The 18,334-nt window shown below is 43.3% G+C and overlaps 1 protein-coding gene across 5 annotated transcripts in view; it reads right to left on the bottom strand.

The window, feature by feature from the left end:
• Gldc (glycine decarboxylase) overlaps window positions 1-18,334 on the bottom strand; it is a 203,077-nt gene that overhangs the window by 29,457 nt on the left and 155,286 nt on the right. For all 5 annotated transcript variants that reach the window (XR_015439925.1, XM_087183468.1, XM_004838263.3 and 2 more), the window contains 5 exons: window positions 9,138-9,213; window positions 4,708-4,833; window positions 3,173-3,322; window positions 1,715-1,827; window positions 331-472 (listed from right to left, as the gene is read on the bottom strand). Coding sequence is in view for 4 of the 5 variants with exons in the window: in XM_087183468.1 (XP_087039594.1) it covers window positions 331-472; window positions 1,715-1,827; window positions 3,173-3,322; window positions 4,708-4,833; window positions 9,138-9,213 (607 nt within the window). In the remaining variant the exon portion in view is untranslated. The remainder of the gene's footprint in view (window positions 1-330; window positions 473-1,714; window positions 1,828-3,172; window positions 3,323-4,707; window positions 4,834-9,137; window positions 9,214-18,334) is intronic.

The raw sequence follows: 18,334 nt of genomic DNA, 5'->3' as shown, positions 1-18,334 counted from the left end.
ATCCTACAGGAAACCAGTGTGGCCGGAACATCCATGTGACTCATGGAACTTAACTGTGTCTGGAAAAATAATACATCTGACACGTCAGTGTTTCTGATGTTAAACGCACTATGAGAACCCAAAGGAAATGGTGTAAAAGAAGAGATGAAATGAATTTTAGCTGATCAGGTTAGGCAGGTTTCTTTTACCCAAGTCATCAGCAATGTTCACTGAACCACACCTCAGATTGTGCATGTCTTCACTTTTAACCTGAAAGGAAGCTACCAGTCCCAAGCCCCCACTCGCACATCCCAGCCCTTGCTTTCCTACACACACCTGCTCAGGTCTTACCTTAATATAAGCCCACGAAATGGGCAAAATGGAACTGGAGCCCCATGGGGCTGCACTGACGGTCCCCACAGGCCAGGTGGCCGCGTTCGGCTTTACTGAAATGATGGGATGACTGGGAAGAAAGGGGGCTAGATGCTTCTTCCTGGATTTTGTAAAGCACATATTCCGAAGATATAAAAAGATCCAGTCAAACAAAACAGGCAAGTTGTGGGCCCACCCAAGAAGCCCTGCTCTTAGCAGAGAAACTTTGACAGCAGGAGGACCTGTAAAGAGTCAGTTCTTTCATTCTTCCTCCACCGGCCACCAGCATGCTGGCAGCTCACCCAAGCAGCACGGTGGAGGATCTGGCACAGGTGAGCAACCATGCACAGCACGAAGGCCATGCGCTCACCAAGATGTGGGGGTGCCCCAGCCCCCCACCCCTCACCCCACACCCTCCCAAGGTATCTACAGAGTAGAGAAGGTTCCGCAGGGGGTGCGCCTTGGAGCCCAATACTGAGCACCATCGCCACCCCTCCCTCTCCTGGGCATTGGGCTCACCCAGTCACTACACATCCATCAGAGAAACGCAGAACAAAGGAGATCGAGGCTCCCAGAAGTCCTGAAACTGGCTCTTCTGGCACAGTTTTGGAAGACTGAAGCAGCTCTAGAAAAGGCTGCCCTTACCATATTAATAGCTAAGCAATATTCCTTCCATCTTATTTGGACTTCATCAAATTATTTCTTGTAATAAGATTTGTTTTCTCCTTACTAACCTCAGATGTAATAAGAATTCAGGCTATAAAGTGTTCAATGCCTTTCACATAATTCATTCAATATAACGGCGGGGGGGGGGCGAGGGTGTGCATGCGAGGGGAGGAGTCAAAAGGTATTTTGGAAATCTAGGTTCAAGTCTGAAAGATACTTCCAGGTGCCAGAATTTCACTTCTAATACCTAATACTCAAGTAAAGTTCTCTATTAATTACTTTTCTTTTTTTTTTTTTTTTTTTGAGACAGGGTCTTGTCATGTAGTTCAGGCTGGCCTGGAGCTCACTATGTAGCCCAGGCTGGCCTCAACTTGCAGTGATTCTCCTGCCTCAGCCTCTCAAGTGCTGAGATTACAGGCGTGTGCCACCACACCTGGCCCTAATTACTATTTTAATAAACCTGCTCTGTCTATTCATGACTAGGAACTCAGAGAGGCCCAAGGCAACCCATGGTGTTTAGGCTGATGGGGACTAAAATCTAGGGAGCACCCTAAAACCACCTTTCACTGCTCTATCCCTGGCCCCTATAAGGACAATGTGAAGGTGCCCTTGACATTGAAAACTGGACAGGAAGAATAGCAGACTTGGGGCCACTCTGGCTCCTGAGCCATCCTGAAGCCAGTGGAATGGAACTCACACTCCGATAGGCCCCATGCCAGGGCCTCCTCCTCCATGAGGAATGCAGAAGGTCTTGTGAAGATTTAGGTGTGAGACATCAGACCCAAAGTCTCCAGGACGACAAATTCCCACCTACCACAAAGGGAAAAAGCCAAAAGCAAACATCAGGAGTTTGGCAGGGGCCCTGGGGCAGAGGCCACGACCGCTTGGTGCTGCCTCTCCTCCCAGAGCCTTGGCCGCAGCATGCTCGGAAATATCCTCCACACCCACCAGCTCTGCAGCCACCCTGGCATCCCACAGGCAGTGGCTGTAGTTTCTAGGCAAACAGCAACTAGCCATTTAGCTCAGTTTAGATTTAAAAAATATAGATCTGAACATGCAATCTATTCCTAATTATCCAACCCAAGAGGGGGGAGAGGAAACCTCACTGACTCAAGGTCAGTTCTTGCTGACTTCCACCCCAGGAAGGACTGCCATCCCCTGCATGTTCAGCTCTAGGTATTTTTTTGTCTGTTTTATTTTGTTTTTATTTCTTAAGAGAGAGTCTTGTAGTTGCTGGTCTTGAACTCACTATATAGCTCAGGCTGGCCTGGAACTCATGGCAATCCTCCTGCTTCAGCCTCCTGAGTGCTGGGATTACAGATGTGCACCACCAGGTGCAGCAGTCAGCTCTATGTATCATGTGCTTTACCACATGGCCCCTTCATGCACACTGATATAAGGGCCTGGAGGGTACCAAAGAGGATGCTAAACTGGGGGAGGTGGGGAGAGGCTGCCAGTTTTCCTGAGACAATCCAGGTAGCAGTCATGACACCCAATCAGTGTTACTACCACTTTAGCTTTAGCGCTAATTTGATTATGGACATGAATATATTTGCTTTATGCTACTGACTACACTTATGAAAGGAGTCAGTCAGAAGTAAAGAAAAGCAGAGTCTTTTAACCATTTGGTTAAAGGAAGGGAGGGAGAGAAGGAGGGAGGGAGGAAGCTGAGATGACTCCCCATGAGACTCTCCAATGGCTGCCAACAGCATCGCCCAGGAGGTTCCATCATGCAGACACTCTGTTCCCCTGAGGAGTCGGGATCAGACCGCTTGGGCTGCTGTTTTACAGCTGACAAAGATGAAACCAGCTGCAGCAGTTTGTTGAAGGCTACGGAAAATCAGCAGCCTCCAGTGGCCAGAGTTTGCATCTAAAGTTCTTCAGCCAGGCACTTGGAAGACCTTGCCTGGCAGGACCCAGCAGGGCACGGCACACCCCAACCACCTAAGGACGCTCAGCTCACCTCTGCTTCTTTTCAACGTATTTTTCCTCCTACCTAGCAACCTCTTTCACTTGTAATTCCAATGGCGTTGGGGTGCTTCAGCCAGAGTCATGTTTTAAAAGGACCCTCCAGAAGCTGGAGGGTGAGGGTTGGAATGTTTTAAAGCTCCGTTTCTCAGCAGAAACTAGAGGGAGCCCCTCTGAGGGTCCCCACCTGAGCATTCATATTTGCCCCATCAAGGTAGACCTGCCCTCCATGTTGGTGGACCAGGGCACACACATCACTAATGTTCTCTTCAAACACTCCGTTGGTGGACGGGTAGGTAATCATGATAGCAGCCAGGTTCTCCTTGTGTTTATCAACCTGTGCAGAAGAGGAGAGGGGGAAAAGAGGTGGGTATTTTTTTCACAGTCAAACCTTCTTATGTGAAAGGAGTATAAAAGCCTTGGTCTTTATAACCATTCTACTCCTCATAATCATTACAAACAAGTAGCGAGATCCCTTCAAGATACAGCTCTATGGTCAAGAGCCAGTTTGAACACTCTGGGCCCAACTTGGTAAGACAGTTTCCCTTTGATTAAGTCACCCAGATAATTATTTCAGGTTTACTTTTGTTCCTGACATATCCATTCTCACAGTTACTGTCTTCTCATTTTGTCCTGCCCTTCCCTAACCTCTTTCCTTCACATGCGCTGGAAGTTAGATTCTCCACAAGAAGTTCTGATAAACATATCCCTTACTTTTCCTTTTTGCACAAGGCAAGTATATATTATATAATATAAAGTGTATATTATAACCAGGCTCATTCCTGGTTTTTTAGTTTAGGTTTTTTTCCTAGCCAGCAAATCAGACCAGGGCCAAGTGGAAAAGGGAGAATAAAGTCATATCCTATATTGGAAAGATTTTATAAATACTGGCCTAGAATATCTGTTAGGAAAAAAAAAAAACTTTGGCAATGGAAGAGTGGGGGTGGTTGGAAGAGATGAGCAGCATTGTGTATTTTCAGCTTCCCTTTGAAGGACGTTAGATGAGCTTCCCAGTCTCTATGCTAAATCACATTGCTATTCCACTGATTTCCGTCCCTCTTGAGATGCAGCCTCCAGTCCACTGGTGGAAAGCAGATACAGTTGCTAAGCAACCTCTTCCTGGAGGTTGGGAGGTTGGAAGTGGGGGTTGGTGTTGGAGGAGACAGGGAAGAATGCCGCCTGGAATTCAACACAGTATGACCAGGACAGAGGAAAACACTTGCAAAATCTATATTTGTATTTTAATGCGCAACACTCTGATGGAGTGTAACTGTGACCACCAGTCTGATTATAAATGAGGGTGGAAGGGAGGGCAGGGAAGGCTAGGGAAGTTTGGGCAGAAAGACGCATGCAGGTCCTGCAAGAAGTACTCTTACCACCACCATGAATAATTCATCCAGTATCTTACACAGAGGCATGAATTATAGGGGAAGGATTTCAGCTGAACAGATATTTTCCCAATTGCTGAAGGGAGGGTTAGACAGAGTAGGCATGGTCAGTTTTATTGGGAGCAAAATATGACTGTTGTTTTTCATTTTTTTCTTATAGTCTGTCAGGTTTTCCGATCTCATACCATTTCTTCCCAGACCCGTTCAAAAGAAGAACTGCCGTCTTCTCATTAGAACGCAGGAGGAGACAATGTTTACACAGCCCATCTGGTCCCAGTGCTCATCACCTCTTCCCAACCCAGACCTCTCCTATCCATCAAGGCAAGGTGAGTACCATGGCCCTGAGGTGGGCTGCATCGATATTTCCATATTTATCCACCTCCACAGGCTGAATCTCCATTCCTGCCATGTGGGCACTTGCTGGATTGGTCCCGTGTGCTGATTTCGGAATGAGGCAAACCTTGAGAATACAAAGGAAGGGAGTTAAAAGGAGAAAAAAATATTACCAGCCTATGAAAAATGGCAAAAAGTCCCACAACATGCTTCAGCACAAATAGGCCCCATATACTTTTATTTACGCTGACCACTAGCACCTTAAAATCTGCAATAATGTAATTACTATTACTGTTATTACAAAACAATGTTTGAAAAAGGAATCTCCATTAGAATCCAATATTTTTCCCTTAAAATGTCCAAAATGTCTATTACCCAAGCATAGTAAAACCAAGCTGTGCTTATTATTCTAACCTTGTCTAACCTTGTCTCAGTTATAACATATAGAAGCCATCTCACTTTTTAACAAGAGATTTGAAGTAAACTCTAGGACTCAAAAATGCCCTTATCCCAGCTTCGGCATTCCTCCTGGCTTAGATAATGAAGACAGGCATAACCTGGTGCCTGCTGGTCCAACACACCTATTATGTCAGTATTTACTACATGCTTACTCTGCAATGAAGGGCTGGCTGCCATGAGAATCATCAAAGTAATCACTGGCGGCCTATGCTCCCATGCTTGTTCAATGAGAACCCTGGCACAGGGTAAGTCCAGAGGCACAGCAGGAAGCTGAAAATATAAGCCGAGGCTTCAAGTGGAAGAGATCAAGAGAAAGACCCCCAAGAGCTACAGATTCTTACAGCTTAAGGATGCACTGGACTTTTTTTTTTTTTGGTTTGTTTTCTGCCTGGCACATTCTAGAAAAGTTTTCTTCCACTGAGCTATACCAGTCCTGGGACTGGATTTTTATGGAAGGTGGATGGCAGATGCAATGTTAGAATTCCGAGATTCAAAGTATTTCTATTTTGTTCAAAATATCACATCAATCAAGGCAAATGTATGTTGCTGATGCACACACCAGAAAGGACAACACATGGAAAGGACAACACATAAGACAGCAACATGAAGTGCCTCCAATAGAAAGTATCCCCAATACAAAGGGACAAGGAAAAGACATTTATCCTAAATATTGTCCTCTTTTTTTATTCTAGAACCAATAAGGCAAGCTCCCTTTTGTTTTTGTTTATTTGAGACACGGTCTCCCTATGTAGTTCAGGCTGGCCTTGAACTCACTGTGGAGCCCAGATGGCCCCGAACTCAAAGTGATCCTCCTGCCTCAGCCTCTCAAGCGCTGGGATTACAGGTGTGTGCTACCATACCCAGCCTGCAAGCCCAGTGAAGAGAAATGGATGGACATTATAAAAACAGGATTACAAAGGAAAAATTAGCTGCCAGCTGTTTCCTCAAAAACAACAAAGTGGTCTACTTGTGAAAGCTACATGTGAGCAAAAAGTGAGCTTTAACCTAAGGCAAAAAGGAATTACTTTGTCATTCTAATGACAGAAGGTTTGTGCTCCTTTGAGATGGCTGTTGGTCCTATGCTGTGCTGTCCTCAGATCCTTTTTCTTGCTTTTCTTTTGTAGTTAAACATTTTTCTTTCATTTCCAGGGCCAAAGCTGGAGTCACTGTCCCCTCTCACAAGTATTTTTATTCCACAAGGGGAGCATTTCATGAAAGGATCCCTTCAGGACAAAATATTGACAAAGGAAGGGAAAGAGGAACATTAAAAAGAAACATAAAATATTCGTAAAAGGCCAAAATTAAGAATTCACACCAGAGGGCCAGGGATTTAGCTCAGTGGTTCCACTGCCTGCTTTGCAAACCAAGGACCTGAGTTCAATCCCCAGTATCAAAAAAAAAAAAAAAGAATTCACACCAGGGAAGTTCTGCTGAAACAAAACCATTCCAGCAGCAGGCGCCAGCCATTCTGTGGTGGGCTGAATGACGGCCCCCACAGAGAGCCTCCTTGTCATCCTTGGAGCCTGTGGCTTTGCCTTCTATGGCAGAAGGGACCCTGCCGATGTGGTGAAGTTCAAGAAGGATACTGAAAAGTTTATTCTCAAGTTTTGGTTGGGCCCATAATATATTCACAATTGTTTGTATCATAGAGGAGCAGAGGGAGATTCAAAGACAAAGTAAAGAGATGTGTGGAGCATACCTATAATCCCAGCACTCTGGAAGGCTGAGGGAGGAGGATCACAAGTTCAAGGCCAGCCTGGGCAATTTAGCAAGGTATTGTCTCAAATTACAATAAAATAGGGATAGTAGCTCAGTGAGAAGACCTTGGGTTAAATCCCCAACCCTACCCCACCCCCCAAAAAAAAGTAGCAGAGAGAAAAATTCTCAGTGGAATTTTCTAGGTGGATTTAAGGAACTTAAATTATTTTTTACAATGTTAATCCTTCCTCACTTTAAATTCAGGGTTATAAAGGACCTAGAAGTAAAAGGACTCAGATTTAATATTCTGGTTTATCCAAAGTGTATCCAGCTTTTGGTATATTTATGCCCATTTAGGTGGTTGCAATGTTTTCTCACCCTCTGGGGTAGAAATGGATGGATTGTCCTCAAAGTGAGGAAAGACTGAGGAGGAGTGCTCCCCTGCAGAGGAGGTGATATTTTACCACAGAAAATCCAACACTAAAGGCCACTACTTTGTCTCAGGCAGTTGAGAAGAGAAAAGTATTCTCATATTTTAAAATGTATTTAGGGAGAGGGCTGGGTGTTTTCCCTTTTTATAGGAAACTAGTCTCTAATCAGCAAATGTTGAGTTAATTTGACTAGCAAATTGAGATATTAATTATAAAGTGTTTAAGACAGTGGCTAGCACACGGTAATTGCTATATGAGTGTTTGTTAGATATATTTGTATTTTCCCAAATTAAACTGGTAAATCAAGAATTTGGGCATTCCATTTTAGGAACCTCTGAAATTTAACCTTAAGAGCAACTGTGAAAATAACTTCGAAAATCAGCTTGAAAGAAAAGAACCACTGGGAACCCAGGCGAATCTGTAGCATATGATTTCCCCTCAATTCTTCTGAAAACAGGATATATTTTACTGGATTCCATTAGAGTCTATTGTGTTGGAACAGCTGCCTCAGACATCACTGATACGGAAAAATCTTTCCTGATTATTTTGAATAGTAAGTCGTTTTCTTCTCTGACTAGAAATATCTGCTTTAATTAAAATCTTTGATTCAGAAGGAAGCCAACATTTCTAGGGCCGTGAGTTTTGTACTACTCACAGCTCAGTGAGGTGGTCTTCCCTGCTCCTCTCCATCCCTAGGAGTGTGGCGTCCCACGCCCTTCCAACCTTCCAGATGGAGTGGCCTCCAACTCTTCAGTGAAGAGGATCACTGCGAGGTCAAGGCCAGCCTGAACCACGTAGTGAGACTGTCCCAAACACCACCTTCCCCCTAAAAAATTCTATTCTCCAACCAGGATGAAGGCCCAGAAAGATAAACCTATGGGGCCAAGATGAGTAAGCAAAGGAAGGAGAGTGAAAATGTTCCTTTATTTTTTTTTATTGCAAGGAAAATTCATTGTAAAACTGGAGCCACTGGTCATGAATAATCTTCCCATTTGGAAAAAACCAGGAATGAACTAAGGCTGAGCCCCCACTCACCCAACACCACTGATTTGTACACCCAGAACCACCGTGTAACCCTTGCTCAAACTCTCCTGGGCCTAGAAGGGGTTTGCTCTGGCCCTGACTCTGACCCAGCGTAGCTAGGAACTCCAAGCACTTGCTGGCCACCAGAAGGAAGGGACCAGGGACACAGGCTTCTTTCTGCCATCACCTGAGGCCTGTGTTAGATGAAAAGGCAGCACCCTAGGGATCAGTGGTACCATCAGCCCCTGCTGGTCCACAAGGGCCCCAAGGGGTGATTTGGACGTGGAGACTAGATGCACACTCACCGCAAACAGTGAGCCAGAACTCACTCTGCTCCGCGCCCCTTTTTTGTTGCTTGGAGCTGAAAATCATCTAATGGGGAATCTACTCACTCACTGAATATTTGTGAGCATGCATATGACCAGAAGTGTGCTTGGCCACAGTAGGGGTTACAGAAGAATTAAAGTGTGGTCTTTGCCCTTTGCTGGTTCACTCCCCAGGCCAGGGCTGAGGCCAGGAGAAGGTTTGCAATAGTAACATTCCTGTTCCCTCTTGCTTCACTCCCTGGAGAGAGCAGCCTACATGCTGGGCTTGAGCAGAAAGCCTTTTATCCCCAAATGATTTCCCTCAATATGGTGAAACAGGGTGTCTTGGAGGCAAGGAATATAAATGGCCAGTTCACAGAAATCTGTTTCCTGATTATATGTGCCCCATCTACTACTATGAAGGCCCAGAGGAAATATCCCATAGTACAGACAGGACCCTGGGAGCTGGGCGTAGTGCGACCCCATGGGAGCAGGAGCTACCCGACCCTCCTCACCGTTCTGTGCCTTTTTCCTTTATGGTCTAGGTACGCGCGGATGGTGGCCAGGCCAGCATACTCCCCCTGGGCTCCGCTGTAAAGACAAGGAGAGAAGATCAGGGCTTTGGTCTCTTGGGTTTCATTTACTCTTTCAATATTTATTGGGCACTGGCCATGTATTTGCCAGTGTGTGAAACGCAGCCACTTTCCCAGACACGAGGAAAGCCTGCCTAAGATCTCCCTGTGAGCCAAAAAGCCTCGGACGCCAAGGAGGCCGCAGTCGGTCTATGCACTAAAGCTTGCCACACTGTCACCAAAGATCCACCTTGCAGTACAGAACCATGCACTGAAAACAGCTTTTGCATTATAAAAAATTTCAAAAGTTACCAAAACAGAAAAATAAAAGGAGCCACCATAAACCAATCAGCCAGCTTTAATCATTACCAGCTTATGGTTAATCTTGTTTCCAATCATCTCATTAATCCCTTCAGTCTGGGTCTTTTTTAGATTTCTTCAGTACTGAGCCTTTGTACTGAGCTCCATCTCCAGGCCTTATTTTTTCACTTTGAGTCGGGCTCTTGCTAAGTTGTTAAGTTACTCAGGCTGTGTAGAACTTGTGATCCTTCTGCCTCAGCCTCCCAGAGTGTTGGGATATGGGTGTGTGGCTTGGGTCATTCTGATGCAAACGTCAGGTGTCATATTTTATCAGTTCAAACTCCAATGTGTATCCTTTCAAAGGTAAGAACAGTTTTAAGAAACATAATGACACCACAATTATGACACCTAGAACAATGAACTGAAAGTCCTGAATATCATCAAATGTTGAGCCAAGGACCGGGATATACCCACAGGAATTGTGCATGTTAAATACGGAAGGAACCGTTCCCATCAACCTTCTGGCTGGCACTCCTGGGCCCCGCACACCAACGGCTGCTGGAGGCTGGCCATGCTCCTCTCAGCAGTCCTCACCGCTTCCTAAGCACACAGGCTGACTAACGCTGCAGTGAGCAACGCTGAGTCAAGTGTACACTGTTATTCCATGCTCAGTACCTCAGCGGGAAGGAAAGGGAAGTGAGTCATGGATCTTTTCATCCTACTCAAAGTGCGCATATCCTCCATGCCGTCACCTCATTCTGCACATGAAGACATAGAGAGTGGGACTTGCCCAAAGGGCGACAGGGACAGGAAGAGACTCTCGAGGAGCCACACGTTTCCTTTTCGAGGAGATCTGCTGCCCTGGGGCTGCTGGGTCACGAGTGCAAACACTGTTTCTCCTTCACAGACTCTCATCTGCTTGACTGAAGTAGGAGGCTTAGCTAAAAGCTAACAAACGAGCTCATAAACAAACACACACACACTAACCCCAAAGCCAAACCAAAACAACAATCCTATCCCATGAGACTGAAACATTCGCTCCTCATGCCTACCCTAAGTCAGCTTTCCCCTTCTCTGCGGTCTTCCGGGAGAAAGGCAAAGACTGTTCTGCTTTCCCGGCTTGTGAAAAACTTGTGAGAAGTGCTTAGCCCATTTGATGCTTTTTTATTTTGAGTTAAATAAAGACAGAGCACTGAAGAAACAATGGAAATAGAGCTTTTTCAAATGGGAAGGGGAACAAGAGTTAAGGGAGCAGGGAGGGATAGGAGGGGAAGAGGACAAAAAGAATTAAGATGTGTTATGCATGTGTACCAACTCCCCACAATAAATGCAATCATTATGCATTACAAACACATTCTAATAAAAAAACAAAAGAAAATATGCCACCCTTCAGCAAAACACTTGATCAGTCTTCCTGTGCCCTCATCTGGGAATGGAGCTAACTGTACCCTTCTTGTAAGGTGGCTATGACAAGTAGTGACATAACCCATGTAAAGTGCTTATCATCCAAATCAACTAACTCCAACTCCTGCAAAGCCTTCCGCAAAGCCCCAATCGAGCCCTGTGCCAGGGCCTACAAACCGCCATGGGACCCGTGGCCTTTCTCCATCTATTATCTTCTACCATCCTCCCTGATCCGAACCTTCTTCCTTTCCTGAAATACAGCAAGCCAGTTCCTCCACTGGAGCTTCCCCATGTGCCTTCTGCTGGAGACCTAGATCCTAACGTATCTGCCTTCTTCATAATATTTGGCTCAAGAGCCACCTCTTCATAGAGGCTTTCTCTGAAGGCAGCACTCTTGCCTGACGTAACTGTACCCCTAAACCAAAATGCTGACATAAAGGTTGTTCCATAGATACTGATTGACTAAATGAATGATCCCACACCTCCTCCAGACTCATAACATTTTATTCCATGTACTTATTGGGTAATGCCAACCTCCACAGGGACTGGACATGGATGATCGCTACAGATCACTCGCTTGCTTGCCTGTCTTATCTCAATTAAGAGAGTAAGCTTTGAAAGGAGGATCTTAGATTTAGAACTTGGTACATTCTCCAGCTGGGAATATATGGAAATGTACTCTGCATGTAGTAACTCTACAATGTTTAGGTAATTTGTTCAAAACTGAATTCCATCCTTCATCCCAGGCAATTAACATGAATCTTCTTTCCCCTACAGTATGGAATTTCAATTAATATATTTTATATTTACTCCCATGCTTTTTTCATGACTTCTATTCATGTTGCTTTACATCAAAACTAGTACAGAGTAGAACACGCCGAGTCAGCCCGCTGCAGACAGGCAGGTCTGTGCACGCCCTAACGAGGTCCTGAGTCACGAGGAAGACGCCAAATCACCCCTCTGCAGACGGGCAGGTCTGCCCATGCCCTACCGAGGTCCTGAGTCGCACAGAACATGCCGAATCAGCCCACTGCACACAGGAAGGTCTGTGCACACCCTACAGAGGTCCTGAGTCGCGCAGAAGACACCGAATCACCCCGCTACAGAAAGGCAGCCACCTGGTTCCACACTACAAAGACGCAGAGAACACCAGATCACCAGACCAAGGTACTGAGTCCTGCTATTCCAGGCCCAGAGGTAGGGGCTTCTGGGCCATCGTCCCACTGCTCCTGGTCCAGAGGAAGGGGGTTCCCGGCCACCATCCCTCCCACTGCTCCCAGCCCACAGGAAAGGGCTTTTGGGTCACCATCCCTACCGCTGCTGGAGCCACCTGGCCTACCTAACACAGCTCAGAGGAGTTAATCCATCCAGGCGCTAACAGCCCCCTGGCCCAGTCGAAATGAGAAAACGTGTGAATAAGTCTCAAAACCAGACTTCCAGATCACCTACAGCAACCGCAAAGGGAAATGAGATGGAACACTCTGACACTCAACCACCTGGACCCACTGAACTGGCAACAAAAGGGGATCTGGAAAAAACGAAATCAAAAATAATTTCTCAGATAACAGGAGAAACTGTGCCCCTAGTGCAAGACATGATTAATAAATCTAGAGAGGAGCTCAGGAACATGATAGAATCCCAACATAAGAAACAAATGGAATCCATAAAACAGATGCAAATAGATTTCCAGGACATGAAAAACTCCAATGAAAGTCTACACAGCAGAATGAGCCAGTGTGAGGACAGAATTTCATATATAGAAGATAAGATTGCAATTAGTGACCAGGAAAAGAAAAATTGCTTTAAAATTATAAGGGAACAGGAGAAATCAATCCAGCAGCTGCTAGATGATGCAAAGAAGAACAACATAAGACTGACTGGGCTCAAGGAAGAAACAGGAGAGAGTGGAGATGACATAAAAAAATCTCTTCACAGAAATAATGGCAGAAAACTTCCCAAGCAGGGGAAAAGAACTTGACATACAGATAAGGGAGGCATATAGGACTCCAAATAGCCTTGATCAAAAAAAATCTACACATAGGCATATAACTGCTAAGATTCCAGAAACACAAGAACAAAGTTCTCCAAGCAGTCAGAGAAAAGAAACAAATCCCATACAAAGGAAAGCCCATCAGAATCACAGCAGACTTCTCAACACAAACCATCAAGGCAAGAAGAGCTTGGAGTGACATAGTCCAAGACCTAAAAGAAAACAGCCTCCAACCCAGATTGATGGACCCTGCAAAACTATCTTTCAAAACTGATGGAGAAATAAGATACTTTCATGACAAAGAGCACCTTAGGAACTTCGTGACTACCAAACCAGCACTCCAAAGAATTTTACGCAATAGCCTAGGAACAGACATTGAGGATCACAACCCCAGGAAGCAAAGCAGAATGAACCCATCTGTCATGACAAGAAACTAAATGGAAAGGAGGAGAACCCAACAAAAAGAAAAAGTCATGGCAATGACAAGTCAATACATTTCAGTTATAACCATCAACGTTAATGGTCTCAATTCACCAATCAAAAGAAATAAGACTGGGAGAATGGGTCAAGAAGCAAAATCCAACAACATGCTGCATACAAGAAACACACTTAATTCAAAAGGAAACTCACAGACTGAAAGTTAAAGGGTGGAAAACAATACTCCATGTGACAGGAACCCGAAAAAAAGCAGGAGTAGCTATCCTCTTGGTAGATCAAGTAGATTTCAAACCAACACTGATTAAGAGAGGCAAAGAAGGACACTACATCCTTGTAAAGGGAACAATCCAAGAGGAAGAGATGACAGTCATATATACCTATGCACCAAACACTAGTGCACCCAACTATATAAAACAAATACTAATGGACATGAAAAGTCATATATGCACTAATACAACTGTAGTGGGGGACCTCAACACCCCACTGTCACAAATAGATAGCTCAACTAGGCTAAAAATAAGTAATGAAATACTAGAACTCAATCGAACTCCTGAACAAATGAAGTTAACAGATGTTTACAGAGTCTTCCACCCCACAAAATCAGAATACACATTCTTCTCAGCTGCACATGGGTCATTCTCAAAAATAGACCACATACTCACACACAGAACATGTTTAAGGAAGTGCAAAGGAATTGAAGTTATCCACTGTACATTATCAGACCACAGTGTGATGAAATTGGAGATCCATAGCAAAAGAAACTCAAATTTCATAAACATGTGGAAATTGAACAACACACTTCTGAATAAACAGGGGGTCACAGAGGAAATTACAGAAGAAATCAGACAGTTGCTTCAATTAAATGACAAGGACAATACAACATATCAGAATCTATGGGACACAATGAAAGCAGTCTTATGAGGGAAATTCATAGCAGTGAATATGCATATTAGGAAAACAGAACGAGTCCAATTAAACAACCTGATGCTGAACCTCAAGCTTCTAGAAAAAGAAGAGCAGGACAACCCCAAAGCTCATATAAGGGAGGAAATTATAAAGATCAGAGGAGAAATCAATGCAATGGAGACTAAGAGAACGATACAAAAAAATCAATGAAGCCAAGAGTTGGTTCTTTGAAAGAATCAACAAAATTGGCAAACCTTTAGCCAACCTTGTCAGAAAAAGGAAAGAAAAGGCCCAAATCCATGCAATTAGGAATGAAAAGGGTGAAATGACAACAGACCCAGCAGAAGTACAGAGGATCAACAATACCTACTTCCAGAACCTATACGCCAATAAGATGGACAACACAGAAGAAATGAACAGATTCCTAGATACATATGAATTACCAAAGTTGAATGAAGAAGACCTAAAAATTCTGAACAACCCAATATCAACCAATGAAATTGAAAATGTAATTAAAAACTTATCAACTAAGAAAAGCCTGGGACCTGATGGCTTCACTGCTGAATTCTACAAGACATTTAGAGAGGAACTGCTGCCACTACTGTTTAAACTCTTCAGTGAAATTGAAAGGGAAGCAATACACCCAAATTCATTCCTGGAAGCAAGCATCACCTTGATCCCCAAAGCAGAGAAAGACCCAGCTGAAAAGGAGAACCATAGGCCAATCTCACTAATGAACAGAGATGCAAAAATCCTTACTAAGATATTGGCAAACAGAATGCAGAAGATCATCAAGAAGATCATACACCCTGATCAAGTGGGATTCATCCCAGGGAATCCAGGGATGGTTCAATATACGAAAATCAATCAATGTAATACACTATATCAATAGAGCCAAGGACAAAAACCATAGGATTATCTCCATAGATGCAGAAAAAGCATTTGACAAAATTCAACATGCATTTATGATAAAAACTACAAAAAATTGGAATAGATGGTCTCTACCTCAAACTGATAGAAGCCATCTATGAAAAACCAACAGCCAATATCATACTAAATGGTCAAAAACTGAAATCCTTCACACTCAAATCAGGAACAAGACAAGGATGTCCACTATCACCACTCTTGTTCAATATAGTTCTGGAAACATTAGCCACGGCAATTAGACAAGAGAAAGAAATAAAAGGAATAAAGATAGGTAATGAAGAAGTCAAACTGTCATTATTTGCAGATGACATGATACTCTATAGAGAAGACCCCAAGAACTCCACCAAAAGTCTTCCAGACTTAATAACCTAATTCAGTCAAGTAGCTGGTTACAAGGTCAACACACAAAAATCAATAGCTTTCCTCTACACCAATGATAGACTCACTGAGAGAGAAATAGAGCAAATAATTCCTTTCACAATAGCATCCAAAAAACTGAAATACCTAGGAATCAACCTAATGAAAGAAATCAAAGACCTCTACTCTGAAAACTATGGCACTCTGAAAAGAGAGATGGAAGATGATATCAGAAAATGGACAGACATCCTCTGCTCCTGGGTAGGAAGGATTAATAGAGTGAAAATGGCCATACTTCCAAAACTGCTATATAGATTTAATGCAATTCCAATTGAGATCCCAGCAGCAGACTTCATAGACCTTGAGAAAACAATCCAAAAATTCATTTGGAATAAGAAGAGACCCAGAATAGCAAAAGCAATTCTAGGTAACAGAGACTTGGCAGGGAGTATCACAATCCCCAACCTGCAACTATACTACAAAGCTACTGTGATAAAAACAGCATGGTACTGGCAAAGAAACAGACCTGAGGACCAGTGGAACAGATTAGAAGATGCAGAAACAACGCCAGACACACTCAGCCATCTCATCTTTGACAAAGGAGCCAAACACCCTCACTGGAGGAAAGATAGCCTCTTTAATAATTGGTGCTGGAAAAATTGGGCTTCAACTTGCCAAAGATTCAAACTAGACCTGTATCTCTCACTATGCACTAAACTACAATCAAAATGGATTAAAGATCTAAATATTCAAATAGAAACTCTGAACCAGTTGGAACAGAGGTTGGGTAGAACTCTTGAAGACATCAGTGTAGGAAAAGATTTTATGAACAAAACCTCAGTAGCCCGTGAACTAGCACAAACAATCAACAAATGGGATCTCTTCTTATTAAAAGGCTTCTGCACAGCAAGAGAAACCACTAGCAGTGTGAAGAGACAATCCACAATGTGGGAAAAAATCTTCACCTGCCCTTCCTCAGACAAAGGTCTACTATGTCGAATCTAGAAAGAACTTAAAAAGATCAGACCTCCCAAATTTAAAGACCCAATCCAAAAATGGGCATCTGAAATGAACAGACATTTCTCAGATAAAGAAGTAGAAATAGCAAATAAATACATGAAAAAATGTTCAACATCACTGGTCATTCGAGAGATGCAAATGAAAACAACGCTGAGATTCCACTTCACTCCAGAAAGAATGGCTGCTATCAGGAAATCAACCAATAACAAATGCTGGCAGGGCTGTGGGGAAAGAGGAACCCTGCTCCACTGCTGGTGGGAGTGTAGACTGGTGCAACCACTGTGGAAATCAGTATGGAGATACCTCAAAGAACTAGGACTGGAAGTCCCATTTGACCCCGCTATTCCCCTGCTGGGGATCCTCCCCAAAGAATTCAAAGAATCATACCACAGTGATATATGTGCACCCATGTTCATAGCAGCACAGTTTATAATAGCTAAAACTTGGAAACAGCCCAAATGCCCATCAACTGAAGACTGGATAAAGAAAATGTGGTTTTTTATAAAATGGAGTACTACTCAGCCATCAAAAATGAGAAATTAGAGACATTTATAGCTAAGTGGATGCACATTGAGACAATACTCTTAAGTGAAATAAATAGGACACACATGTGTAAATACCGAATAGTTTCTCTGGTGTGAGAAACTGAAAGTGTAAATAAGGACTAAATGTATAATAGGTCATGTGAAATAGGAAGAAAAGGGACAAAGGGGAAGGAAGTGGGAGGGTTAGGGGAAAGGATAGAAGGGAATGGGATTAATATGAGAAAATGGAAAAATAGGAACAAAATCTTTGTAAACAGGGAGGAATGGAGGGGTTGAAGGGAGGGCTGGGCAAGGGTGAAAAATAAGAACCAAGAGAGACTATGTAAAGGTGCAAATTTCCAATGATGAATGTCATTATATTGTATACCTAAAATGTACCAATGATTAGAATGAATAATCGATAATGTAAAATAGGAAGAAAAGGTCCAAAGGGGTAGAGGTAGTGGGAGGGGCAGGGGAAAGGAAAGAAGGGAAAGGAAAAATGCTGAGAAATGGAAAAAATGGAAATAAAGTCTTTGTAAATAGGGAAGGGTGGAGGGTGTGAAGGGAGGGCTAGGAATGGGGAAAAATAAGAACCAAGATGCATTATGTAAAGGTACAATTCCCAATGAGAAATGTAATTGTGTTGTATACCTACAATGTACCAATAAAAGAATTTCATACAAAAAAAAAAAAACCAGTACAGACTAAAAATGAAAGAATAATTTGGAGATTTGAGCCAGTAACTTAAGAGTACAGCAACATGTTAAAAGACTTGATCAGAAATGTTGGTTAGCTTTTTCTTTTTCTTTTTTTATTTTTGAGACCAGGTCTTGCTGTGTAGTTCAAGCTGGCCTTGAACTTACAGCAATCCTCCTGCCCCAACCTCCTGAGTGCTGGGATTACAATTGTGTGCTACCATACCTGGCTCTGTTGGTTAGCTTTTACCTTTAAGATATTTTTAAAATCAGCTGTATTTCAACTCAAAAAGTACAAATATGTTCAAATACCACACAATTTACTACTGTATTGGGAAGTTATTAACATAAGGGGAAACATTACTCCCATCTGCTGGTGGAAAAGTATTATGGAAAAATAACTGCTCATCTACATAGCCCAGATGGAGAGATCATCAGGAAATCATGACAAGGATAAGAAGCTAGGAAGTGGTTTTCTGACAACTAGTTAAAATTAAGTGGTTAGTAGCCTGGAGCCATAGAGAGGACACACCTATGATGGGAAGACCCAGATCTACAGAAATGCCAGGCCAGCAC

This window comes from Heterocephalus glaber, unplaced genomic scaffold (genome assembly GCF_053883595.1).
Source record: "Heterocephalus glaber isolate CG9 unplaced genomic scaffold, H.glaber_assembly_v1.0 deba00001481, whole genome shotgun sequence".
In the NCBI taxonomy this organism is placed as follows: domain Eukaryota; kingdom Metazoa; phylum Chordata; class Mammalia; order Rodentia; family Bathyergidae; genus Heterocephalus; species Heterocephalus glaber.
Note: the sequence above shows the minus strand (reverse complement) of the source record. Positions and strands in the feature narration are given on the sequence as shown.